This window comes from Macrosteles quadrilineatus, unplaced genomic scaffold (genome assembly GCF_028750875.1).
Source record: "Macrosteles quadrilineatus isolate MER2022 unplaced genomic scaffold, UCM_ALF_1.0 Scaffold_1__1_contigs__length_201487025, whole genome shotgun sequence".
NCBI lineage: Eukaryota > Metazoa > Arthropoda > Insecta > Hemiptera > Cicadellidae > Macrosteles > Macrosteles quadrilineatus.
The window spans coordinates 2,204,910-2,231,892 of record NW_026542594.1 but is presented as its reverse complement, the minus strand read 5'-3'; the positions used below and the strand labels follow the sequence as shown (position 1 = coordinate 2,231,892).

At 34.1% G+C, this 26,983-nt stretch overlaps 3 protein-coding genes and 1 long non-coding RNA gene across 6 annotated transcripts in view; 1 reads left to right on the top strand and 3 right to left on the bottom strand.

The window, feature by feature from the left end:
- Positions 1-8,838, bottom strand: part of LOC129005787 (protein Spindly-like) — a 200,894-nt gene extending 192,056 nt beyond the window's left edge. Inside the window, exon 1 of the mRNA XM_054434891.1 lies at positions 8,737-8,838. The gene's annotated coding sequence lies outside the window, so the exon portion shown is untranslated. The remainder of the gene's footprint in view (positions 1-8,736) is intronic.
- Positions 1,460-12,943, bottom strand: LOC129005920 (probable phosphatase phospho2). Of its 3 annotated transcripts, none has more exons than XM_054400890.1 (2): positions 12,879-12,943; positions 1,460-2,290 (listed from the first exon to the last, which is right to left on the bottom strand). In XM_054400890.1, exon 2 carries the CDS (start codon positions 2,288-2,290, stop codon positions 1,577-1,579), a length of 714 nt encoding a protein of 237 aa, XP_054256865.1. In that variant the 5' UTR covers positions 12,879-12,943; the 3' UTR covers positions 1,460-1,576. The 3 variants fall into 3 exon arrangements, with proteins under 3 accessions (XP_054256865.1, XP_054291043.1, XP_054290964.1); XM_054435068.1 differs by lacking the exon at positions 12,879-12,943 and adding an exon at positions 8,785-8,917; XM_054434989.1 differs by lacking the exon at positions 12,879-12,943 and adding an exon at positions 8,283-8,357.
- LOC128982013 (uncharacterized) lies at positions 10,439-15,070 on the top strand. Its single transcript, XR_008489533.1, has 2 exons — positions 10,439-10,947; positions 14,268-15,070. It is a non-coding gene; the product is annotated as an uncharacterized LOC128982013 (long non-coding RNA).
- A 1,492-nt stretch (positions 15,071-16,562) lies between these two features.
- Positions 16,563-26,983, bottom strand: part of LOC128992308 (tetraspanin-33-like) — a 47,398-nt gene continuing 36,977 nt past the window's right edge. Inside the window, exon 7 of the mRNA XM_054415815.1 lies at positions 16,563-26,967. Coding sequence (XP_054271790.1) covers positions 26,896-26,967 — 72 coding nt within the window. The 3' untranslated portion in view covers positions 16,563-26,895. The remainder of the gene's footprint in view (positions 26,968-26,983) is intronic.

Here is a 26,983-nt window from a genome sequence, read left to right as displayed (position 1 = left end):
GTGCCTGGGGAGGGTCACTCTTTCCACCGCCATAATTTTACCTACAGTCATTACCTACAGTCAGGGGCGTCACACAAAAAAATATTGGGGGGAGACACTTTCAATTTCTTAACTATTTTACGGGGATTTCCCAACTATATTTCTCGAATTAACCCAACTATATTACACGAATTTCTCAACTATATTAATATCAATTTTTAACAGTAGCCTAAGGATATTTTACCTTTAAATCCTCTTTACAGCTGACATACACAAATAACAAGAACGCGCAGCTCAGAAGGCTACAGTACAACAACAACTTAATGATAATTTATTCGTTTGTTGTATTGTGATTTTGATTTAGTTACTTGCTATTTCCTGATTCTGACCGACCAGAGACAGCCTCAATTGGGTTGATTTTTGGAGTTTTTTTAACGTGATGCCTGGAATGGAAAACTCTGGAATGCCTTGAAACGCGAGTTTGAAGTTCTAATTTTGCAAAATTTTATTCCATACCACCCAGGCCCCCCGGTGTTGGGGTTCCTCCATCCCCCCCCCCCCCCCAAGGCCATGTTCTAGATACGCCACTGCTATGGTCGACTTACAGATGGCCGGCAGTGGGCCCTCCCCCCTACTAGTATTAGGCAGTTCAAATCCGACCATCCTTTTTGCACCACCCTATATTATATTCAATAATTAACCAAGGTTTTTTACATACAGGCGTAAAATTCACTCTAAGTTCACTGACATGTTAATGGTAAACACTGGGTAAACATACATGTTTTGCTGATAAAACCTCTTATCAGTTTCTTCAAACTTTCGACTTATAGCTCTTGTGAGTAGTTTTCTACATGGGAATAGGTTACTACTGGATTACAATTATTAACATCTTGCTGTACTTATGAGCACTAAGTCTTCAATTGGCCATGTCAACAAATTTTACACAATTTACCTTTTAAAAATATTATTCATGTACTAGTGACCCCGTGAGGCTCAACGTGCCGTGCCGCAAAATAACATATAAATTAAGAAGAAAAAATTGTGTTATATATTGACTCTATTTAAAAAATACCCCCGCCGCAGCAAACCTGCAGACTAAGCGAATTTCAACTTGTCTGATTACATTTTTACTAAAATATTTCCATAAATAAGACGTATTTATTCCCAATTTAAATAACATTAGATTTAACAAGTGCTTAGGTTTACTGCTACGGGGAAGGTAAAAAGTGTTTTTGGACCATACGTCAATAGTATAGAATGAGATAAATAAATTTGTATTAGACAAAGAAAATGCCTCTCAGAATCAATTGAATAGAAGTTGTATGTGTTTTTGGCAGGTTGAGTCAAAAGAATAAAGTGACCGCAAAACTTGTTTTACTTAACGTTTACATGTCTATAAAAGCATTTTGTTTGATACTATTACATACAATCTGTACGACATAAGAAACTTCACAAATACATACATTAAAAATACACTAAGAAAGCTGTCAGAATTATTTTTTTTTAGAAGGCTGAAAACTAAAATTCTGAATGTACAATTTAAGGCAGTTTTACATTAATTTGTTTGTAAAACTCATAATGTTCATTATAAAAATAATCAATTTTGGAGAACAGGAATAAATTCAGCAGCAGAAATCCATGGTCTTACTCTGGCGATTACTTTTTGCTCATCTTTTGGTTTTTTCAAAATATTATCTAAAGTAAAGCCAATACGAGGAAACACCACATCATCTTTACTTAGTCGCAGCGCAGGACACAAGTCATTCTGTCCATCCCCAACATAGGCAACCATGTCAAATAAAACTTCCTCCTCTTGTCTCTCTTTTATGTATGCCTCCAGAATGGCTCCCTTGCACAGATTCCTTGTACTCAGTTTGCATGAGTCCTGTTCATGATAGGGTTTTATTAAGAGAAGGCCGTCTTCATTAAAACTAGCTGGGTTGGTGAAAACACGAGCTATGTATTCATCGAGCTTTCGGTGTCGAAGCCAAACATCAATAAAAACTGAATTTGAGTCTGAAATAATAATGGCCTCATGGTTTTCTTTGTTCAACCATTTCAGAAATTCTGGCATTTTTTGTGTCGGTGTCATGTTATGCATGGCTTCAACAATTGTTTCTTTGCTAATTTTATTTTTGTGGAGGATCTTAAAAATTTCTGACATGTATTCCGTCCATCCCTTTGTCTGGTAAAGTCTCCGTACTCCATCAGGTATTAAATCTGAATGGATTAACTTGCGAGCTACAATATCACTGTTCTCCTCCACTATTGTATGGTCAAAATCAAGAGCCACGAGGATTCTTCTGGTCATCTGAAATCAGCAAATAGAACAACATGTAGCCATACATTATGTACACGTTTTCATAAAAATCTGTCATAAATCTAAACATACAATATTGTAGTATCTTAATAGGTGCATATTGTAAAAGGTAGGAGACTAGTTCTTTAACAAGGTGAGGGTTTTTTAGGCAATTTTAGGTTAAGTTAAAAATACTAAGTATTCTGTATACTTAAGATTGATGTGCAAAAACCTTAAATTTGTGTTCCCAAAGATAAAATTTCATGTTTGAAAAGAGTCTGTAGGTGCGGTTGCAAAGCGAGTGACACAAAAATGTGATATTTGGTATTAATTAAATTGAATTGTATAGGAAATAGTTAAAGTAAACTACCACAATCCTCTCAATATTATGGTTCTCAAAGGTATACAATAAATAAATATGAAGTTATAAATGTTTTCAGGAAACCAAATCATCTATCCAGTTAGGTGGGCGGGCGTCAACTATTATTATCAGTGTTATATCAATTGAGATGGGGATGCCACCTAAGATTGTATTTTAACCCAAATATGAGTGAAAATGAAGTGAGATGCCTTGTGTAGCTCTGTTACGGAGTAAGGGTAAAAGCACAGTGAAGCGCAGGGCAGGTAGCTAAAAGTTGCTTACTCCCTAACTAGGGTGAAGAATTGAAGTACGCATTGTTATGGGTATGTACGTACATAGTCGTGCCTAGCAAGTAGCCGATGTGGTAACAGTAAGCTATTTGTTTGTTAGCTGTAAGCGGGGATGGCTTGGCTGGGGTATGTGCAATATCACTTGACAACCATTTGTTCCCAACATGCATGTTCCACAAGGGACATTTTACATCACATTTTCTGTTTGCGGAATGTTGTTTGAGTTATTTGATTTGTTTGGTTATTGTTTTGAGTACATAAATTAAAATAATGGACATAAAAAATTAGGATATAGAAAAAACTGGGTAGGCCTATTTTATTTTAATGTTTATAACTGGTATTTATTTTATCTACATAAATGCTTGCCAATTATTGAATAATTTCTCACTCATTTGTCATTATGACCTGCGCAATGTCTTCAGGAACGTTTGTTAGCAAAATGTCATGATTTCCTTCCAACAATTGCTTGCTGCTTAGTTCATTTGAATATTGGAGAAACCTCATAACCAACATTTTTTGTGTGTGATTTCTGCACTAAACGATGTATTTAAATTTGTAGATCATTAATACTGGTATGATAAAAGTAAAAATCAAAAAAATGTTGGTTATGGGGTTTCTACAATAAACGATTCAAATTAAATGTTGTCATGCGTTCAAACAAAAAATTAATAGCGCTGCAACCTGTTGGTAAACCTTGTAACTTTATTGTAACTATTGAACATCATAGAACCAACTTGTTTAACTGAAACCGCTCTTAAGATTCATTAATTCCTTTTAGAACTAGTGGTTGTCCAGTAGTCGAAAACTCGACCAAAAATATGTAATGTATCCGCATTGAATATTGGATACTGAAGGAGACATTCCATCTATATGGACCAGTTGTCAAAATTTTTTAAAATTAAAAACATTTAGTTGTGTGAACCAGTCACAGTCTGTATGCGTGTCTAAAATTATATTTTCTATCTTAGTTTTTGATGCTGACAAAGTGGATGGGTCATAACAGTTAGTTGCTATACGGTAGCTCTTAATATGTCATTCCATAAGTTTGACTTGGTAAAAATCATCGTGTATTCGAGAGAAGTTAGTCATTTAGATCAGCGCAATCTGTTGGTGGCCTACCTCAACTACGACAAATTTAATTGAAACTGGCGTCAACTTTAACATAGGGATGGAATTGTGATTGTTTTCCAGCCTGCTCCCGCGACGGTACAGTTAAATAAACACATGCCTGTATTCCGTCCCCGAGAACCTTTTGTTAAATGTTAATATGTCCGTATGTGTTCGTGTTTGTGTTCATGTGATTTTGACGACGTCCAAGCGACCGACTGTGACAACAATGCTTTGATTCTCGACATGTCCTATGTGACCATGACGCAATCGGCGTCGAAACCATGATTGTAGCTTCTATACAATTTTTTGAGCTGTGACGAAAATACAAGGTAAATAAACCATTATTAATATAGGGATGGAATGTATAGTTGTAAGTCAAAGGTTCTCCATTTTCATCCCACGCTGTAAATAAAACATGTTATTATAATTTCTTCCATTTCTTTTGATTTTCTGTTTATATTTCGTTGTTATTTCGTCACCAGCATGGCAACACATAAAGCCCATGTTAATTTTTTTGTTTCTTTTCGGATGTGAGCTGGTATAGACTGGAGAAATTTTAACCCTATGTAAGATGTCTTTTTAGTGTAAAATTCTAGATTATGCCGAGGTAGGTTAATTTTTAATCATGTGTTATATACTAATTGTTCTGTTGAGATGGATGATAGTTGGATCTGTTTTGCATAAATTATTATTTCATAAATGTAAAGAAAGACTATAAACTGTTAATATTTGTAATTCATGAAAGATGCTCTTGACTGGCTCTTATTTCTTTTTAAGATTTTTCATCACCCTGATAGCTTTTTTCTGCTTAATTAGTACTTTATATAAATTAGTTTTTGTTGTTGCCCAAATAACACAAATTAATGAGCTGGTGTCACCTATCTGCCATGTTATCTTATGGGACGTCTGGCGCTAAACAACACTAACTTACTTGCGACTTTGCCAATCCTACCAGGCCGCGGCCTGGAGTTAAAGGGGGCCGTGGCTTAACATGGTTTCACTTTAATAGCCTAATTAATTGATTTTACAAAAAGCCCCTCCAATTAACCCTCTATCTGGCGCTGGTCGATTTTCGACCACTAAAACGTGAGTTCTTAGTGGCGCTGGTCGATTATCAACCAAGACGAGTCGGGCTTTCTATTAAAATACAAAAACCGTTTTAAAACGCAAAAAAACTTATACCATTAGAATTATGAGATTCTGAGGATTCATTTTCATGCATCAAACCAGTGGCGTAACAGAAGGCCCCTTCTTATTTAAATGTATTATCAATCATTCAATAATTGTATCGAACAAGTAATAACATTGATGTTATTAATAATATGTTGTTATCAGTTATCGTTTAATTTCGTTAGGCCTCTTCAGTGATAAAGAACTAGGGTAATAAATTTAACTGTTATAACGTGGGTCTTTGATTATTATGCAATCTTACTTTCGTCAACTAGAAATATTTTACTTCTCAGTGATTTCGTACACTGCTTATGTCGTCTGCAAACATTTTGTTACTTTGGAGCCTGGAGTCATGAACGTTGGCTGGGGCTTTTAATATTGTATTATTTTACATTTTAGTTTTGTCCTAATATTGATTGTATTTTGTTAAATACAATATACTGCTACTCTACTGACTGTGTTTGTTAGCCCATATATTATTTTACCTCTCAATTAACCAATACTAAAGACATTTTTGTTTTAAGATAAACGCTTAATACAAATCCATACAAAGATAAAATAAAATGCTATAGGCTATTTTAGCCTTTGATAAAAGTATGTCAATCTATTAAATTAACCAGCTTTTAGTGTATGAGTTAATTGTAACCAAAGATTAAACTAACCTAATACCTTACTACTTAATAACTTAACTTTAATACTTTACTTTGCTTTTAGTGTATGAGTTAATTGTAACCAAAGATTAAACTAACCTAATAAATTAATACTTTAATACTTTACTTTGAAATGGACCATACCAATGTGGGTATTTCCAGCCAAGAATTAATGTAGATGAGTGTAGGATGAGGGGCGCAACATTTTAGTTTTGAAAGGGACTAAGGCCGACATATCCCCATCGATCTCTATTATAATAGAGATCGATGCATATTCCTACAGCTGTAAATAGCCAATACAGCCAAAGGCAACTAAGGGGCCTAAGGGGGTTAACAGGGGAATTCGTACCACATTTTTGCCTTGTAATTAACAAATTAGTCTAATTATCAAGGTAATAAAAATGGATAACATGTGTGATAAATTAAATGTAAAATGTTTAACCTCCTTGATAAAAACATTCTGATACACGGATGGAAAATAAGGTTTTTTAATTTTATTTCAAAACTATTTACAAACACTGATATTGATTTAATGATGTAGTGATGTAACATTTTCATCAAACCACGACTGAAATACTTAACACACCCTTTTATGGAACATAACCCATAATTTAATATCTTAAATTAATATTTAATATTTTAATTTAATATTTTTTTCATAATTTATTTACCACTCTTTTTATGATTAATCTGTTTGATCGTATCGGTGGTCCAAAAATAACTCAGGGGGTAGGGGGAGGGCGTTTGATTATGTTGTATCGGTGGTGTAAAAAAAAACTCATGAGGGGGGCCCAAAATATAAGTTTGCAGGGGGGCCCGTAAAAATTTGTTACGCCACTGCATCAAACATTATTGAGTGAGTATTATGTAGTGAGAAACATAGTTTAGTTCAAAATAGATTCTGGCGGTGGAAAGTTTTGGCCACCTGACTACAAAAACAGCTGTTTTTGGCGATTGACAATTAAATTGTATACAATATTAGTACATATTCTGAAACCACAATAAATTCCCTACAATTCCCTCTGAATCTATGAGGTTGGTTGTAAAAATTGTATTTATTTATAAAAATGTCATAAAAATTATGTTTTTGTAAAAAAATCTTGAAAATTTTACATTCCGACGTAAATTTCCCCGAAATTAACTATTATTTTCAGAAAGATCTTTTATTTCCAATTGTACAGTAGGTACCATTTTATTTTTTGTTGATGCATTCTATTAACTTATTTCCTACGTGACAAAAATAATTTGGTAGTTTAAAAAAAAATAAAAATATGTATGTAGGCCTAGAATTAGATTTTATAATTTTATTTTTACGAGTATTTAAAAAACATTGATATTTCTACGTAGGGAATCATATTCACCTTTACATTTAGATAAAACATGTAAAAAAATTATTTTGTGATTTTCTTGTGGGTTGCTTTTGAAATTTTTAATTTGCATATTCTTAATCCAAAAATTTGCAAACCTTTTGCTACTACGCCTAAACGCATTGGTAGGAAAAAATTATTTTTTTATTACTACCTATTCTACATTTATCACTGAAACAGAAAATATATATATGTTTGTATACTTATATTCACAAATAAATGTTCTGTGGCAAAATATATGGTACAACTACAAAAGCACCAAAATATACCCGCCACTGGTGAATAAAATGACCGCCAGATCTAGGGTTTAAAAATAAAAGCCCAGATGAGGGTCCTACTTTGAAAACATAATTAGGCCTATTGCCATCAAAGCTAAACTTGCCATCACATTTTGTTAACTTTTGTTTAACCCTCGAGCTTGCAGAGTTTTCCTCCGCACTTGTAGTTTTTGTTAATATAAATATGCATAATGGGTGTCCGCAGTCGTGTCCGGCTCTACACTTCACGCACCTCATCCTGGGAATGCCCCTAAGCTATTTTTACCACCGAATTCCTCCTCATTTTGTTGTCAGTTGCAATTCAGTGACGCAGTGTCAGTTTGCGGAGGTTACTCCGCGTGCGCCCTATCGCCTAAGTCCTTAGCACAGAGCTTATTTCCTGAATGCGCTATTGTCAAACTGCGTGTATATTTTATGCATACAAAATTATAAACATGTTTAAATGTATTTTTTCATTTATAATTATTATCAAATATATTTTGTTTGTATGCATAATATGTAAATTGCATTATTGCGGAACATAACTCTGCATGCGCCCTCTCTCGTAACATACCGTACCTTTAACTTATACTAGAAAATTGCTCAATATGATTATTTGAAATATTAATCATTTAAAGTTTAACAAATATACATGTTATTAACAAAGAAATTAGGTTTCTGATTAGATTATTCAACATTTTAATAAATAAAACATATCTACTAATGTTTTGTACCTAAATATTAGTAAACTATAATAATCTTAAATAGGCTAAAGAAGCTACTTACTTAGCCTACTTACCCGCGAAACCATACTGTAATTCACATGAAAGCTGTTTTTGACCCACAAGCAAACAAAATTTAATAGGCCTTAACCATTTAAATTGTTTGCAATGTTGATGGGAAATATTAAATTTAAAAATAGCCCTGCAAGGGCCACCTGCAGACTAGAACCCTTTTATAGGCTAAGTACCTAATAAATTACCTACTTATATAAAAAAAACTTAACTTAGGCCTAGGCCTGGTACAATTAAATTAATTAAGAGGATGAAAGAATAGGCCTAGCTCTGATTTTAAATAAATTTTAATTTTGCATGCCTGTTTCGAACCAAGTGAATTGATTAGCATAAACCAAACATTAAGTTATTTTGCTACACTAGGTAAATAGGACACCATCAAAATAATAGGTGCAAAAATAGGCAACAATTCCAAAGGTGTTAACGTTAATAATTCTACTGTGCCTACACCTAACTTACCTAGTTCTAGTCCACTATTCCAGTAATGAACAAAAGATAATACAGTACCTAATAATAATTGTTGTAGGGAACTGGCACTACTACTACAACTCTAGACTGACAGCTCACTCAACCAACACTAGCTCACTAGCTGTTCGCTGTTCCTGTTCGTTGCATTTAATTATTGGCGCTCGCCGCTCGCGTGACGTACCGTAAACAAAACAAGTACTAAAACTTTAAAACAATCACAATGACGATCACTGATAAGGTGATCAAATGGTAGTGACTTGGACTTGACTAGTGTAGTAGTTAGTACTAGTAGTGAGTGTGTGAGTTTTTGTTCTTGTTTTAATTAATTGTGGTTGTGTTGTTTAAATTCTACTACTGTATCTCTTCTCCTTCTAGTCCAGCTGACAATGCTCCTATCTGACACGTGACAGTGACAGCGAGTAGTGTGAACTGTGACTGGGAGGGAATGGGCATACGGGCGGTGGGGCACACGGAAGATTTCGCAGGTACCGTTTGACGTCACTAACTGCTGACGTCACTAACTGCTGCGTCTGAAGAAACCGACAATTTTATCATTTTTCTATTATTAAATTAAACTGTCATAACCTAACCAAACTAACCAAAAACTAGCCAAAAATCGAATGAAGGTTTACTAATCTGAAATTTATTCATCAAATAAAATTATAAATGCCTCAAATTCAATTTTATAATTTTTTAATTATAAAATTAAACCGTCATAACCTAACCAAACCAACCAAACTTGCTGATATGAAACAAATTGTTGACAAAATGTTAGTGCTACCAGCGGGATTCGTACCCGGTACATTCGGATTATCAGCCCGACACGCTGACGCTATCCAATACACCACCGAGGCCGATGCCTCAAAACCATGTCGTTGCGGTAATGTAATGGTGTTCCCTCAGCAGTTCCGTCAGCAGTTAGTGACGTCAAATGGCACCTGAGAAATCTTCCGTGTGCCGTTTTGGGCATACGCCGGGAGGGACGATGGCCAAAGGTGTGGTGACGTCATATCTATAGTGTAAAATGTCTTCTCTTGAGGCAACACGATTACCGTAACGAGACATATTGAGATTCCAGTGGCGTTCGTGGTATAGTTACGTGGTATAGCAACCTATCCGGCTTTGCTGGTCTCGGTCAAGGAGGAGGTTAGGTTAGGTTAGGTTAGGTTAGTTGGTAGCGCATCGGACTAATGTGTGGGAGGTCTCGTGTTCGGAACCCGTTGGCGACATTAACTTTTTGTCAAAGATTTTGCTTTATTTGATTTTTATCTTATATCTTTTGTATATTATCAGCAAGTTTGGTTGGTTAGGTTTAGTTATGACAGTTTAATTTTATAGTACAAAATTTTAAAATTGATTTAATAATTAAAAATTATAAGTAAACATTCATTTCATATTTATCTTATATACCTATTTTTTATATTATCAGCAAGTTTGGTTGGTTAGGTCAGGTTATGACAGTTTAATTTTATAATTAAACAGTTAATTTCATAACTAAAAATTATAAAATTAACTTAATTTAAATTTTTTAACTTAGCGGTGAACGCTGACACTATGTTAGCCATCGTCCCTCCCGTGTGTCCCACCGGTGTGATCTGCGTCCGACTTTATTGGACGGTTAAAGTCACGGCCTTCGAAGGGGCAACACTGTAAAGTGCTGTTACAGCTGTTTTGTTCGGTGGCAGCGGCAGCTGTGAGCTATTGTAAATATTGTAATGTTTTCTAAGAATGCGAAAGCTTGGTTGGTTTAGTGGTTACGGGCTATGAAAATATTGACTCTGTTTTTAATGTACCGAAATAAATTTTCAATTTATACTGTATATTTTTTGGTTTAGAACACTATATGTTTTATATTAAATATTTTATTAAGTTTATATTCATAAATTTAAATAATTAATAATACGCGCAATTAATTATTTACCTATCTGCCATGTTAGCTTATAGGATGGGGATCAGGCCTGGCTCTTAAGTCTAAACCAAAACCATCAATGTATACATGTATATTGTAATTGTAGTCTAAACAGCACTTACTGCTTGCAAGTGCGACGTTGCTAATTATTATTCTATCTAGGCCCAGGTCGCAGCCTGCCTAGAATTAAATGTGGCTGTGTGAAAGCTCACAGATTTCTGTTTCAGTTACGGCAATAATATGAATTATATAATACAATAAATGGCTTATATTTTTAGACACTCAACTCAATGGTAAGTGTATTATTTTTACCATTCTCAACTAATGCTGTAATCTGTCCAAAAAGTGTTGCCAAGAAATAGTTTTAACATTAGCCATATTTGTTAATAGAGAGTGACAATAACTAAAAGTAAATTAAACAGAAATCTAGGCGTCTAATTGGCTTGAAAGACTGCCAAATCGTTCTTTAAATAGAAATGTTCTTTAAGAAGACGCCAAATGTTTATTTTCTTCCACGTGAAGTATTTTTTTGTAATGAGCCATGTTACTGCAACCTAAGTGAAGTGGCATAATTGTCTATGCTATACATGCATGTGTGGGTGTTCGCGAAAACGACAACTCTCTGGTAGTTTTGGTCTGATTTTGATTAAATTTGGCATGAATGAGCTGGATCTTGACCATATTTGTTGTACTATATGCAGGTTAGAGAAAATTCCAAGAAACTGTATATTTAAAATTCCCATGTTATTCTTGAGGAGAAAAAAGAGAGTTTGTAGTTTAATTATTAATGGATGTATTATGTATTTTGATCAAATTTATATACCATCATAGATTAGAGTAGGTCTAATCTTTAATCTATGACAATAGGTAGCCTATACCTTCCTGGAGCAGCTAAACTTAAGTGCTCGTCAACTCTAATGTTATTTGAATTTGGAATGGATGTTTATTACTGTTATGGAAATATTTGAGTTAAAATCCAATCGTAAAATGAAATCTGCTTAGTCTGCAGGTTTGTGCGACGGAGGTAATTTTTCTTTGAATAGGTCTTAATCTGTACCAAATTTCTATTCCCAACAAAATGCTGTTATTAAATAAAAAATACCCTTACCGCAGCAAACCTGCCGACTAAGCAAATATCATTTCTCTGAATTATTTTCAATTAAATCTATTTAAATAACATTAGGTTTAACGAGTACCTATAGGTTTGCTGCTACAAGGAAACTGAAACTAATATAGTGTGTTTTAGTAAAATATTAATACGGTAGCTTAAAATAAATAAATTTACCAAGTTTGATCAAAATTATATCCATAAACAAGCAAACTACAACATTTTCAATATTCTGTATAAGAATAACATGGGAATTTAAATTTAAAATTTTTTGAATTTTCTCCGTTACCAATGACCGTACAAAAACCGTTTTTTTTTTTCAAGCTCTTTAATAAGGTCTAGAGATAAATTGGAAAATTTTGTGTTTTGAGGGTCAAATATGAGAAAAATCAATTTTTACCCCCTAAAACCCCAGTAAAATTCTGTTCCCATGGTCCGATCATGCTGGTTCGCAAACTCATTCAAGATTATCCCGCCTTACACCTTTAAACCAAATTTCATCAAAATCGGACAAAAAAATTACTCAAGTTATCGCATTCATTGACACACACGTGCATATATATATATATATATTTGAACGAATGGTGTTTTTGCGGCAAATCATGAATATTTCATTGGACTTTACATTATCTAAAAATTCCCGACTGTGACAAAAAAAAAGACTATGTGATATGCAGGAAACCCCCTCACGCTCCATAGGTTACCCTGCATATGCACATGGGAGCGTACCGTAGCTTTTTAGCGAACCCGAATCTTTAATCTTATACTTCTGTTATGAGCTGGGTAGCTGTTAAGAGGACCAGATTGTATTCACAGAACTGAATTTTATTGTTTTTAAGTAATAACACAGTGACAGTTATTTCTAAATAGCCTACTAATAAATGCCTGGTAGGAACCGCTCTGAAGGCAGCTAGAACCTTAAATTTATAATCCCTAAGAAAACGAATCTATTTCCCTCGTGATCTAATTAAATACAATTTCTGACCCCAAAAGAACTCTTCTTATTCAAACTCACCAAACCCAATTATCTCACAATCCCTTTAAAACAAAACTTCCCCCTACAAAAAAACTCGCGACTAAAGGGCCTAACCCCAAGACAGAGAAACCAGTACTCACCCAACTCTCCTGGGCACCTTGCCCCGGGCAACTGACCTCTTTCTCTACCTCAGGTGGCCTATTGACCCGACAGCTACTGAGTGCAAAGCACCCAGTGCTTACCAAAACACCTCCAGCACGCTTCCTAGTTGGCAAGGTCCCTTCCTATCTATAATTAAACTTCTACAACCTCTAATTTACATATGTATACAAATATAAAACCCATATCTCCCCTTACAACTACATCCCGACTTTTCAAGGCCATTTTGAAATTCAATACTGATACTCGTCTCTCCCGACTACTAGACACCATGTGTCAAACATTTCATCACCGGTCATGTGACCTTGTCAGTTGTCGGCCGCTAAAAGTGAAAATGTGTACGTAGTGTTCATCTTGTTTGCTGCAAAATTTATCCCAGAGAACTTGACTGATGAACAAAAGGAAGTAGGCTTAAAGCTCTTCAAGACATGCTGGAATGCATTCAGAGTGACCCAACTTTCTCAAAACAGTTAATAACTTGTGATGAGTCATGGGTGTACGGTATCTATATGATTCTAAGGAATATGTCGGCCTTAGTCACTAACAAAGACTACAAGATCGAGCCACTCATCTCCATTCATACTTGGCTTAAAATACCAAATAGGACCGTACCTACATTCGTATGGTCGCCATTTCAAAGTAAAGTATTAAAAGTATGATACCAAAACCAAGGTGCAGTCTTTTCGGTGAAACACTCAACATCACCGTGACCAAAAAGCACGTCAAGTTTGAAGCAAAATAAAAATCGTGCTGACTGCTTTTTTAACTGTAATGGAGTAGTTTATAATAAGTATGCACGTGAAGGACAAGACATTACTAAAGAGTTCTACTTAGAAGTTCTACACCACACGCATGCTTCGCAAGTGTCCCGATTTGTGTGCTACCACATTCCTGTGCTATGCCATGACTCCTACTCCTACCCACCGGATATGGCACTGTGTGACTTCTGGCTGTTCCCTACCTTGAAGATATTGCTTAAAGGGACCAATTTCAGAGCAGAAATGAGATATGCAATGTTACATGTCATTTTTAGACCATTCACTTAATTCATTCTTTAGTTATATAATTCTACTTCTTTTATTGTACCAAAATTCACCATATAGCCTATTTAAATAAATTGTCAGACAATTAATAGTAAATTTAAATTATATTATCCTTTAATCACCCCTCAGAAACCATCATCACATTTTAAAATATATTGTTTAAATTCAACAAATTATTATTGTTGATAAAAACCTGTAACCTGTAATTAAGTCCATAGTTGCAATAACACTTTAATCCAAAATTATTAATATAGTACTGTATAAATTATTTCTAAAACCCCAACATTGAATTAATATCCAAAAGCCTGATTATTAGTGTATGTGCAGGTGATGAAGAAAGAAGACAGCTGGCTTCAACAATGAACAATGAACTGATCAACATCCTGTGTGAAATTAAAAATTTTCCTCCTCCTCTATTGAGACATGGCAGCTTAAACACCTTGAATTCAGTGAGGGTATAATCCCTAACATTTAAAAAGTCAAAGTGATTAAAATTATTTAACTTAACACTAACTTAACTACAGAAGAACAGTTTAGCCTTTTCTATATATTTTATTTTTCTAAATTTGTACTGCCACCTGAGATTTATATTAATTGGACACTGTTACTGAAGATCTGGTGAGAACTCTCCATTTTGTATAAGGCTTATCTTAACTTCAAGAAATTCAACTTAATACAGACCTATTTTATTTACTTTCTGATCAAACCTAATTATTTGAATTCAAAAACTACTTTATTTTCATTAAGAATAATCCCAGAAAAACAATTTGAACAAGAGAACTAAATTCAACTTTGATAAATTTTTCACATTCTAGGCCTATTCATTGTTGGACTATTTAACTTACCTACCCAAGCCTAAGGGCAATATCAAAATTCCATTTTTCATAATAATTGACATGTTTTATTTTTCATAAAAATATTTGAAGATCTTTTTAGCCAGCCGAGTTCCCCTCCCTGAGAAGATTTATGTAATTAAACTTATATCTTATTGTAAACTCATTGTTCTGTTTTACTGAGCTAGGCTAAACCAATGATGGCGACCCTGTATCTGTTCATTTAAATATCAAACCCATTCATCATTGTAACATCCTAACTTATTCTTTGTTCATTAAATTGGTGTTGTAAAGAAATCCTTCAGCTTAATCATTTGTCTTTCTGTATATTTAATCAGAGGCTTAACCTTAATAAATAGTAAGTAAAGGTACAAACCTGAACCAAGTTTTATTAGTCTAAATTACAAGCACTACCAATAACAAATTTTGTAAAACATATTCAACCAATTGGGTAGTGATAAATCATTTTAAACGCTTTTCTGAAAGCTTTTCTGAAGTCCATTAAGAAGGAAGAGCTCAAGACTTATTTCCACAAGTGAACGGTTACAGAGTTTCAAAAGGTAAAAAAATTTACATTTTTAAAACTTTTGAAATCTTGACTTCATACTATGGAAACTAGTTTTTGCATACAGAATAATATTTGTATAAAGGCATTTTTTTTATATTGGTGAATCCTTGAAAGAACATCAACATTGACCTCTTCTCAATGGGTGCTTCTTTTTAATGAAAAGGAAGATAATCATTCTCATTATGTTGTGCTTCTTTATTGTAGGCAAAAGCAGAACTGTGGCATATGTCAATACCCCCGCCGCAGCAAACCTGCAGACTTAGCGAATTTCCATTTGCCTGATTGGATTTAAACTAAAATGTCTCCTTAAAAATATCACATTTATTCCCTATTTAAACAGAATTAGTTTAATGAGTACTTAGGTTTGCTGCAACAGGGAGGGTAAAAAAGTTTTTTTTCATGTAAAATGTTAAAAGGTACTGTGGTTTGGTAAGAAATTAATGTATTTTCCAAATTTGATCAAAATATGTTCATAAACAAGCAAACTACAACAGTTGACTTATCCTCCATAAGAATAACATGGGAATTTTAAAATTACAATTTTTTTGAATTTTCTCCATAACAATTAGGCGCATAATAACGCTTCATTATACTAAATTACCATATTTTTTTTTAAGCTCTACAAAATGGTTTAAAAATAAATTGTGAAATTTTGTGTTTTTAGGGTCAAAAATGGGAAAAACCTATTTTTACCCCATAAAACCCCCCATAAACCCCCGTTTCCCATAGTCCGATCATGCTGGTTCGCGAACTCATTCAAGTTTATCCCGCCTTACACCTTCAAACCAAATTTGATCAAAATCGGACAATTATTCAAGTTATCGTGCGGATGGACACATATATATATATATATCTATATATAGATATATAAAAATTTGAACGAATGGTGTTTTTGGCCTCTGGGGACATCAAAATGAAAAAGTAAATCGGTCCCGGGCCTAGGTCTTACCATGAGACCTACGGTAATGGTAATAGCTACTTCCCTATAGGGAAATTCGCTAATACTTCCCTATAGGGAAATTCGCTAAAAGAAATATTTATAAAGTTCTGTGCTTAAATTTTTGTCTTCTTATTTTACCAGATTCAAAACAAGTTTATTCCCAGATCAGACCAATTTTTCAGTTTACTGTTAGATGAGAACAATCCTAATAAATATACCTGAAGCCCAACAATAACGGTGAAAGGAATTAGGAAAACATCAATTTAATAAAATATAGACATGATTTATTCAAATACTAATCATTTAAACATACATTATTGGTCACTTTCAAGATAAAAACAACTCTATGTTACTTGGACATTGTCTTACGTAAAAATATTACAATATTTATTTACACAGATATAACACGATTAATTAAATGCACCGAGAGAAAAAATTCTGGTATAATCAAAGCACTAAAATACTAATCTGAGTGAGAGTAATAAATAATTATACCATAGACAAAAAGAATTAAATATAGACCGACAGCAGTGCTTCAGTTAGCATAGCCTATGTTCTGGCGTCCACCGGTAGGAAGGAATGCCGTGCTGTTACCGCGCACACTGCTGCAGCGCAAGTGTGGTAGATCTGGTAGCAGACGGTAGCGAATTGAACACCAAGCACGCTCTAGCGGCACATCGCGGAACTTTCCTTTGACAGTCTATATTTATTCCATTTTGTCTATGATTATTGATTATACTATGCATATGTTTAAATGAGAGGCATAAATAAATAATATAGAAAATAAAATATATATATATAAGGTGGGTGATTACCATTTTGGCCATTAGGGATTAACAATTTCTGGCCAATTACAAATCTGTTACAATAATAAAATTAACATACCTTTATTAAATTGTCATTTAAAAAAATAAAACAATACCACATTTTAATATTTATTAATAATAATAATTTCTTGGGGGTATCCAACAACTTAAAACCAATCTTGTAATAATTAAGGAAAAGTTACATCTCCTGTGAAAGTGACTATTAATATAACTTTATTTGCTTCATGTTTATATTGCTTTTTACATTTATTTGTGTTTTTTTTATAATTAATACTTCCTCATAATGATGAAAATTGTTTGGACAAAATTAAATGTTGGTAATATCTGTTACAAAACTGAATGGTAATTAAATTATTTATGACTATTCATATCTTAAATGCAAAATGTGATCGATTGACTAAATGCACTTTAACAAATGAGTATCACTTGAGTACAGTTGGAATGAAACATATAGCAAATGGTCATTTAAAAATCTGTTACCCGTAACAAAGGTATTTACCTTAAACTTACCTAACAGCTGCTTGTTTCCATTACCAAATTAAATTGAAAACAAGTAAAAAATAGTTTTTCCTACAGTCACCCGACAAAGTTGGCTTCCTTGTACTGTTTATAGTACAGAAAGCTGCTAATTGCTGCATATTTATACTTTGCCGTACGGTTTATACTTTGCCGTACGGTTTATACTTTGCCGCACATCAGGATTCCAACGAAACAACACAAAACAGCGTGGTTCTATTATGCACGTAATCCGTGTACGCTTGGAAATAGGTTGGCAACACTTAAAGATAATAATACTATGAGCAGCTGATTGACTATTATAACTACGATTTAACCTGTCATTTTGTGTTTATAGTTTCGGTATTTCTGAACTTACTGGACTTTTCTTTTTAACGTTTTTAAAACATTCCTACGATCTTAATAAACAAGAAAATACCTTTAAAGCATTTTTTTAGGCATGGAAACCACTTCAAATTACAAAAACATACGGAACTATATTCTCAAAACGCGGAGCACATTTCTTGCCGAGGAAAAATAGCGGAGTGATACGGACCGCGGGTACTACTATCTCTAGGGCACCATTTGTGTTGCCAGCTGAACCTAAAAACGTGTTGTATAGTGTTTGAAAGACTAATTATTTATATGCTTTAAAGTGACTGTAGGAAAAATATAATGTGTAACACGAGTGAAAAAGGCCTTTGCTTCACTCGAGATCATTCCGCACTCGCCTGCGGCTCGTGCGTAAACATTGCTCTCGTGTGCAGCAAAGTGCCACTTTCACCACTAGTTACACAAATAACTATTGAAAGGTTATTTTTAAAGAAAACTATTTTAGTTTTGTAACATAGTTTGTTCCAATAACGGTGCAATATGACAAAAAATATAGTTTTCACCACACTATGATGTTTTTGGCTGTATTACATACGTTAATTGGTGGCTGAAAGTTACGTTTTGCTGGCCAGCTGCCATCGTAATTTGGGGACCGAGCAGGTTTTTACAGCCCGGGGCCGCAAAATCAGCTGTCCGCTTACTTACTTAAAACATGAATGCATTTTAAATACACAATCAAAATCCATAGCATTGCAATAGAACTGTGTTGTTGTCACCGTTGCCTAGCAACTATTTATTTTTATTTTTGCTGATTCCTCAAATTATTTCTTCACAAACCTTAAAGTTGTAGTTGTGTGACTATCAGTGTGCATTATTATAGTGGTGAATAGTGGTAATAGGGTTTAGTGTGGTGAAAAATAGCGTTTGTACCACGGACCGAAATGGTTTTGCAGCTCTCGATCGATTTAAGTGCTCGACTTCGTCTCGAAATTAAAAACTATCTCGAGCCGGCAAAACCTCATTTTCGGCCCTAGGTACGAAATATACTATTATCACACAGGAAAAAAGTGTGTTTTCAACACTCTCTCATTTTCTGACCTCGGGTTCATCTTGATCTTAAAACTTTTGGGTTGAAAAGAGTCAATTTAGGCCCTAGTAATAAAATATACTCTTAAACATAAAAACTAGGCTAGTGGTAAAATGTTAAGTCTTAATTCATAGTATTACAATGTATCTAAATAAAAACTATTATTAAAAAATACAAACACCTTTAAGTGAAAACTCAATAAATGTTTTTTGGCTTTAATCAGTAAATGATAACAATAATTATTTTAGTACCTACAAAGAAAAATGATAACATTTATACATAACCAGAATCTAATAATATGTAAACAGTACTCCAAACCCAATCAAGGTCCATTATATTTGTTGTCATACCAAATATTGCAATAATTAATTGATTTAATATTTCTTACACAATCCTCTTATCAACTCTGTTTATGGTTTGAGATTTTGATTAAAATAAAAATGAATGCATCAACATTATGCAACAAAATTATAATTATAATACTTTCCAAAAATTAATATCATTGTGGGAGGGTTTCCACCTCCAACAATCAAAAAGGTCATGCTTATAGAAAGGGGAATACAAAATATGAGTAGTAAACATAATCATTCTATCGAAAATTCACTAGAGCCCCGATAATCCGGAGCAATTGGGGAGAGGGAGATCACGGATACCTGAAAACCGTGGTTATAATCCAATATGGTTTAAAAAGATGACAGACCCATAAAAATCACCATAATACCATTGAGATAGACTTTATTGTCACAATTTGATTTTTTCCATAAAAGAAGTACAAAATTGCTCAATCATGATATTTTCAAGTCATAAATTCTTAGTTCAGTAATAAAAATGGTTTAGTTTAAAATTACAGCTTCCTCAAACCAAAAAATGTGCTTATAAATGCACTGCAATAAATCCCGTAAAGAACAAAACAAAAAATGTAATACTGCTAGTGATAGGCTACTGGTAAATGCTGTTTAATAACAGAGGAATGTCGATAATAATGAACCAACATTGATGTTGCTAGTTTAAAACAAATCATATTGGAGACAATATGACATTAGATAACTCATTAAAAGTATAAATTAGAAGTAATTAAAAATAAAAACAACACTCATAAAAATAAGATAAAGATAACAATGACAAAAACAAATTGTTATTTCTCTCTTTGTTCTACTGTTGTTTCTTGGCTCTCTCTTCATCCACACAATCAACAAGTTGCCATGGTTACTTATCACCCAATCACAGTCTACTATAGTTGCCAAGGATCACCCAATCACAGGCATCCTAGTGTTGTGTCATCACCAGTCCCCAGCATAATGAAATTTGTTGTGACATAGCACATAGTACAGACTGATATGTGAGGAGCGGACGATTGTCAGCACAAGCATGACGTTACCTTGGAACTTGATTGATATTTCTGTGTCCTAATTCTTATTTATTTGATTTCTTAAATGAACTGTGATATTTTGAAAACAATAATTAAGAAGCCAACTACATGTCAATAATGGACCAAAATCTATATACAGATCTATACTTATTTAATACGCAAGCAGGTTTTTTGTGACAATTACTCCTCCGAAACTACTGAACCGATTGACATGTTTTTGGTGTCATTGGAAAGAGCGTAACGTGAAGTTGTGCAGGAAACTGTCTTTTTAGGAAAATAATTAGAGAGTGAGGCCTGGGGGCCCTTTAAAGTTTCGTACTTCTCCATAAGATTAACATGGGAAACAAACATTGTTATGAAACTCCAGCTGTTGTCAGAAATGCTGTTCTGCTATTTAATTTAATTCGTTTACAAGGAGAATTGTTTCTTGGTGCCATGTGGTCAATGAATTATACTTTTGCACATCTATATATATATAATACGCTAAGCCGATTTTTGTAAACAGAACTCCTCCCACATTTTTGGACCGATTTTGATGATTAAAGTGTCAAGAAAATGGCCCTGATCTGTAGTTTTGCAAAGTGTTTTTGGATTTTTGAAATCTTTATTAGTTTGGGCAGGATCTTCCATCAAAGTTGGGTTTTCTCCCATAAGATTAACATGGGGAAATCTAAATATTTAATTGGAAACTTTGTCTCCACTAAATTGAGAGAACGGCTGGACGTAGAAACTTGGTAGAGGTCTCCAAAGAAAGGCTTGGTCTGTAGATGAGTAGTTATCAAAAGAAACATGAAGTGCTAAGCCGATTTTTGTAAACAGAACTCCTCCCACATTTTTGGACCGATTTTGATGATTAAAGTGTCAAAAAAATTGCCCTGATCTGTAGTTTTGCAAAGTGTTTTTGGTTTTTTGAAATCTTTATTAGTTTGGGCAGGATCTTCCATCAAAGTTGGGTTTTCTCCCATAAGATTAACATGTGAAAATCTAAATATTTAATTGGAAACTTTGTCTCTACTAATTTGAGAGAACGGCTGGACGTAGAAACTTGGTAGAGGTCTCCAAAGAAAGGCCTTGGTCTGTAGATGAGTTATCAAAAGAAACATGAAGTAAATTCCCTTAGGGCTCTGCCCCAGAAGCCTTTAAAGATACCTCGACAAATTTGTTAACATTTTGGCCATGTGGATAATACTTTTTAATGAAACAGCTGTTGATTTTTCAATTGTGTTTTTAAACAACACACATTTATTGGGAGTTACTAAATTGTCCAAAAGAAGTATTTGCAATGCTATTTTCTGATTTTAAAATTTATTTTCTTCTGTATCATGTAATGTTTTGCAATATAACATTCCATTACGAAATCAGTGGAAATTCCTTTTATCACAGAACTCTTACAATAATTTCTTATTGAACTATCTTATATCTGCTGTACGGGCTGTTGTCTGCCTTTTCCCCCACATTTGCCTATATTTTATCATACTATTCAACAGATCATCGTAGGTTCACAAGATTATTGTTATACATGTTTTCAATCATTGGAAAAATCTTCGATTGCGTAATACAATACAAAATTAAACAAGTGCAGAAGGGCACGTTGCCCATTTGAGCAGTGTCCATTTTGCTAAATTAATAGTAGTTTACAGCAACTGGATAAAACATTTTACAATATTTGTGTAGAAATATGTGCATGATTTAGAAAGTCATTAAGCTGTAAAACTGCAATTTGAACTCTTAGAGAGCCTTTGAATGTTATTAGAATAACGAAATGGGTTGTGCATGTTTACTAACGCTACTCAGCAACAAAAACCATTAAATTTATCTCTATTTGTTAAGAAAAACTTCAACCTTTTTCAAAATCAGTCTCGCCCTATCTCCTATGGTTTGAGAAGCCGGTCCGATTTGGATATTCCAAAGCACAAAACTGCGTTTTTTGAAAATCATTTATTTTGCAATGGCATTCAACTGTTCAATGCACTGCCCGCTCCCCTGAAGATGGAAAATAGTGTGGACAAATTTGGCAAAGGGGTTAAGAGTCTTCTTTTGTCACGCTGTTGTTACAGTGTAGAAGACTTTTAGTTTTTAGATTTTATTTATAAGAAATATTGTTTTTATTTGTAAGAGAAATTTTGTTGACGCTGTTATGCAGTTATAACGACTGTCAAATAAATAAAGATGTTTGAGTTTGAGTCAAAAAATATATTCTTAAAGTGCACTGAGCAGCAGCCTCGAAAATACTATGTAACTTACCCATATAGTTACAAAATGCTCAAACTCACATTGTGACATTTATAATTTGGCTTAGGCCCTATATTTCTCCAGCAGATTATTTATCTGCAGAAGAAGTTTATCGTGTGTAATAACATCCAAACACAGAAACCTGGCCTAAAATGGTACCTATCTTGACAAATTATTTGAAGTGGTCTATATTACGGACCGTGGCTCACTGGGTTGTTAACATGATTAAAAATAACCACGACATTTTGGCTGTAAAAAATACACAAAGAGTAAATACTATTTAAGCAGCTACTGTCATACAGCTACTGTGTACAGAAAGGTCATATTCCTTTTAAACTAGATCACATCATCCTTTATAAGATACGTTGTTTAACAATGCATGTAAACGTCAATATTTACGTAACAGCCAATTTACAGTATTTATTGCTTTTGCCAAATGCCGCATTGTTATGTAATTTGAATTATTTGTTGCCAATGAAGCCGCACAACCATATAAACGAGGAGGTCCCTAACAGTTCAAGAGTAAAAGCCAACTTCACTTCAAGTATATTCCACTACACCTAACTTTCAGTTGATGAATAATTAGCGTAAGCCTTGACAGTGACCGTCGATTTCGACGGGTTTCACCTAGTATTTTAAAATATACACTATATAAAATGATAGTACTGTAATACATTAAGATATCTTAATTTAAATAATCAATAAGCAGGATCGAGCCTTTGCCTATATGTTTCATGGTAAGTGTGGTGTAACTGTTTCTCTTAGTATATTTAGTATCTTAAAGTAACACCGAATTATTCTGTTCTGCATTCTCACCCCGTAGCGAAGCACGGGCAGAGCAACTAGTAGAGTTTTAGTTTAATATACCGGTACTGTAAAATGCATTTTAATACACTAGAATTAAGAAAAAAAAATTTTTTGGGCTATTTAGGTTATGTAACAGATAGCTAAATTATTAAGTCTTTGTCCATGTAGTCCTATAATTTAAGAGAGCAGAATGTGAATTCAAAAATATTTTTTTATCATGACAAAAAGCTAATGTATACCTAACGTCCTTCAGAAGATATGTACAGTAATAGAAAATTATGAGATACTAAAAATTTACTAATATCATATTCTTGTATGCATATAAATGTGTACTCTATACTTTTCCAATAACAATACCAATTTTTAAACTGTAATACAGTAAATATCCTATTAACAAATATAAAGTGGGTGAGGTCGTTTAAGATAACCTGTTTTTTCTTCAGTAAATGAATGAATGGTGTTAAAAGGCTATTTCTATTCAAAGAGATCTACAAAAGTAGATGTTTATTTTAATTACTTATTACTGTACATCTTAAATCTATAGCTGTATAAACATAAAATACCGTACAAAAAAAATAGTATAGTCTATTTAGTTATTTTATTTTATGTTTCTATGTCATTGGCATTTTTAATAATATTTAACAATTAATTGTTTTTCTGAACTTGATATTCACAGGGGTTGCCACAACCATGACTGGAGACTGCAAAAAGCCGCATTTACACTAGGGCAGTAAAGCAGGCAGGTTACTTGCCCCTAGTGCATTTTAGAGGTGGGCGTTATTTAACGTAATAGGATAAATAATACTATCACTGAAGAATCATCTACCTTCGTAATTGATTACTGAAAATACTCTATTATTTTTGTAACGTTTTCTGAATTGTTAGAACGAGTAAGTGAAATATTGCTGACCGTTTTATCATATTAATTAATAGTGAGCGCTAGGTAATAGTTTACTGAGAACCATTTTATTTTTGTAACAGGATCAGTTGCTGAGGGTCCAAATCCCGAAAAGTCTAATTAGTCCTTCGGCATACAGTGGATAAGTTTTCTTCACTGACTATACTTTTAGACCATCCGCTACTGTCCGTTTAGACCTTCAGAAACAAGTCCAAAATGCAAATTGTATGCCGAAGCAGCAACACTCCCTTTGTAACGTCATATCAACTGTTACATGCATAATGACAATAAAGGATTTGATTTGATTTGTTAGGACAAGGGAGTGAAATAACGCTAACCATGTCATCCTATTAATTAATAGTGATCCTAATATATTACTTAACACGTTGAGTTCGGCCGTTCCCAATTGGGTAGGGTGCGTCCGTACCCGATCGGAATTTGTTTTTGCTCTAGCGTCGGTTGAAGGCAGACCTATGCCAGCGTGTAGTGTGCGACTTGCTTTTTATTGTGGTGAAGGTTGGTAGTAAATTTCTCCGTAAAATCCCCGTCCGGCAAGCTTAAAAATCAGCTTGTTGTCCCATCTTTCTCCCACCAATTGGCAATACAATCACAATAGGACCGGCTACGTTCCAAGCAGTGCTGTGGGTGTTTTAGGGAACTACGTCTGCTCTTGTCGTAAAGCAGGACATCCCTGCACATTATTTGCTATTCGCCAGACCGAAATTTGAAAGCCAATCGCACATGGCAATTGGGTTTCTTTCCGACACTGCGGGCAGCGCCACACTGGGGATACGCCTGCCATTTGATGTGCCGCAGCGAACGTGTTAATCTAAATATATAAAAGGCAAAGCCCTCACTGACTCACTGACTGGCTGACTCACTCACTCACTCATTACTAATTCTCCCACTTCCCATTTACCTAGGAGGCTGAAATTCGGTACACCGATTCTTTGGGCATTAAATAGGAAAACTAAGTAGTTTTTATTCTGATCGGGCTTTCGGGCTCCGCCCCAGTGGCTCTGGAGTTTCCCATGTTAACCTTATGATTTTTCATATTTAAAAGGAATTAATGAATCTTAACAGCTGTTTCAATTAAACAAGTTGGTTCTGTTCTATGATGTTCAATAGCATTAACGTTACAAGGATTACAAACAGGGTGCAGCACTATTATTTTTTTTAATTTATGACAACAGCTAATTTGCAAATAAAAGGTGAGTGAGCGTAGCGAACGAACTTCAACTTGACGTGATTGAGCTATGCGAATACTTATGAAGTTAAACGGGGCAAAGCCCGCGGGTACAACTAGTGTATTAATATAATAGACGAACCTTTTTTTATAAGGCTTTCTGTTTAGTAATTATAAATCATTGCAGTTACGATTTAATTAAACCTCCTAAGGGTTTGAAAAATTAATGTTCCTAATTTATTAAGGATCAGTTTCGGTTTAGAGTAAATAGCAATATGTTTAAAAGATAACTTGATGCTGAAACCTTAAAAGTCTCACAGATAATAATTTAATTCTTTTTTCGTTCTCATGACGAATAGATAATGTAACAATAATCAAGGTGTAATAGAATTGCAAATGGAAGTAAAATAATAAAAGATATCCCCCTGTGATGGCAAGAGAACTGTGATGGCTGAAACGTACTGGAAGGGGAAGTAATAGGTGAAAAAATTTAATAGTATTATTTCACCTATTAACAAACAGAAACAGCTAAGGAACGTTCCTGACTATAACTGCAAAGTAACGGTATTTCCCATCTCTAGTTACATGAGGCAAATAACCTGCCCGCCAGCTGGCTTCAAGTAAACATGGCTTATGGGGAAGTGGCACATTAACTTTGGTTGGGATTTTAAAGGTAAAATTTAGGGGAAAAGTTTTTTAGACTTTTATGAATTCTTCAAGCTTATTTGAGAAAATAAAAGAATTCAGGTATTAGAGGAAGATAGTAAAGTTTTTTATTTACCTCTATTGTGCCTCAACTTTTCTCAGGAGAGCGAGTAAACTAAATCTTATTCCTAATCTTCTTTAACAACCATATGCCTTCCTAAAAATCCTATTACTCTGCTGAGTATTCAGGAAAATTCACTTTACCCTTACAACATTTGCAATAGAATATATGTACCAAATCAGACACTTATACAAAACTATTTTTGGATGAAAAATTAAATTAAACAATAAAATCAATACACACGATCATTGTTAGAGACGCAAATTAAAAAATATAGTCTCAAGCGATTTAAATGTTAGTATTACTAAGATACGTGTATTAATATAGTAGCTACAGGATGATGATATTGAGTATCACAAATGCAACTGGCGTTTGAAGCACAGTCTTTATATGTACATGTCTCTAAAAAGACACACTTGCAGCAGGCACAATTTAAAGTTTCACTCACAAACAACACTAGGATCATGTCAGCTCCTCTCTGGTGGTGGGAGGAGGGAGGAAGACAGGGAAGTTTTGCTGATGACAGTTGGCACTACTGCTTGTGTCTCGGTGTCGGATCACACAGGAGCCTACCCCCTTGGCATGGCCTAGCCCAGGCGGTAGGCTACGATATTTCAGGAGTTCCAGCGAGACTTCTGCAGCTCTATCTGTCCTTCCAGTGTCTTACCCAGGTATATCACAAACAGCTGCAATTGAAAAACA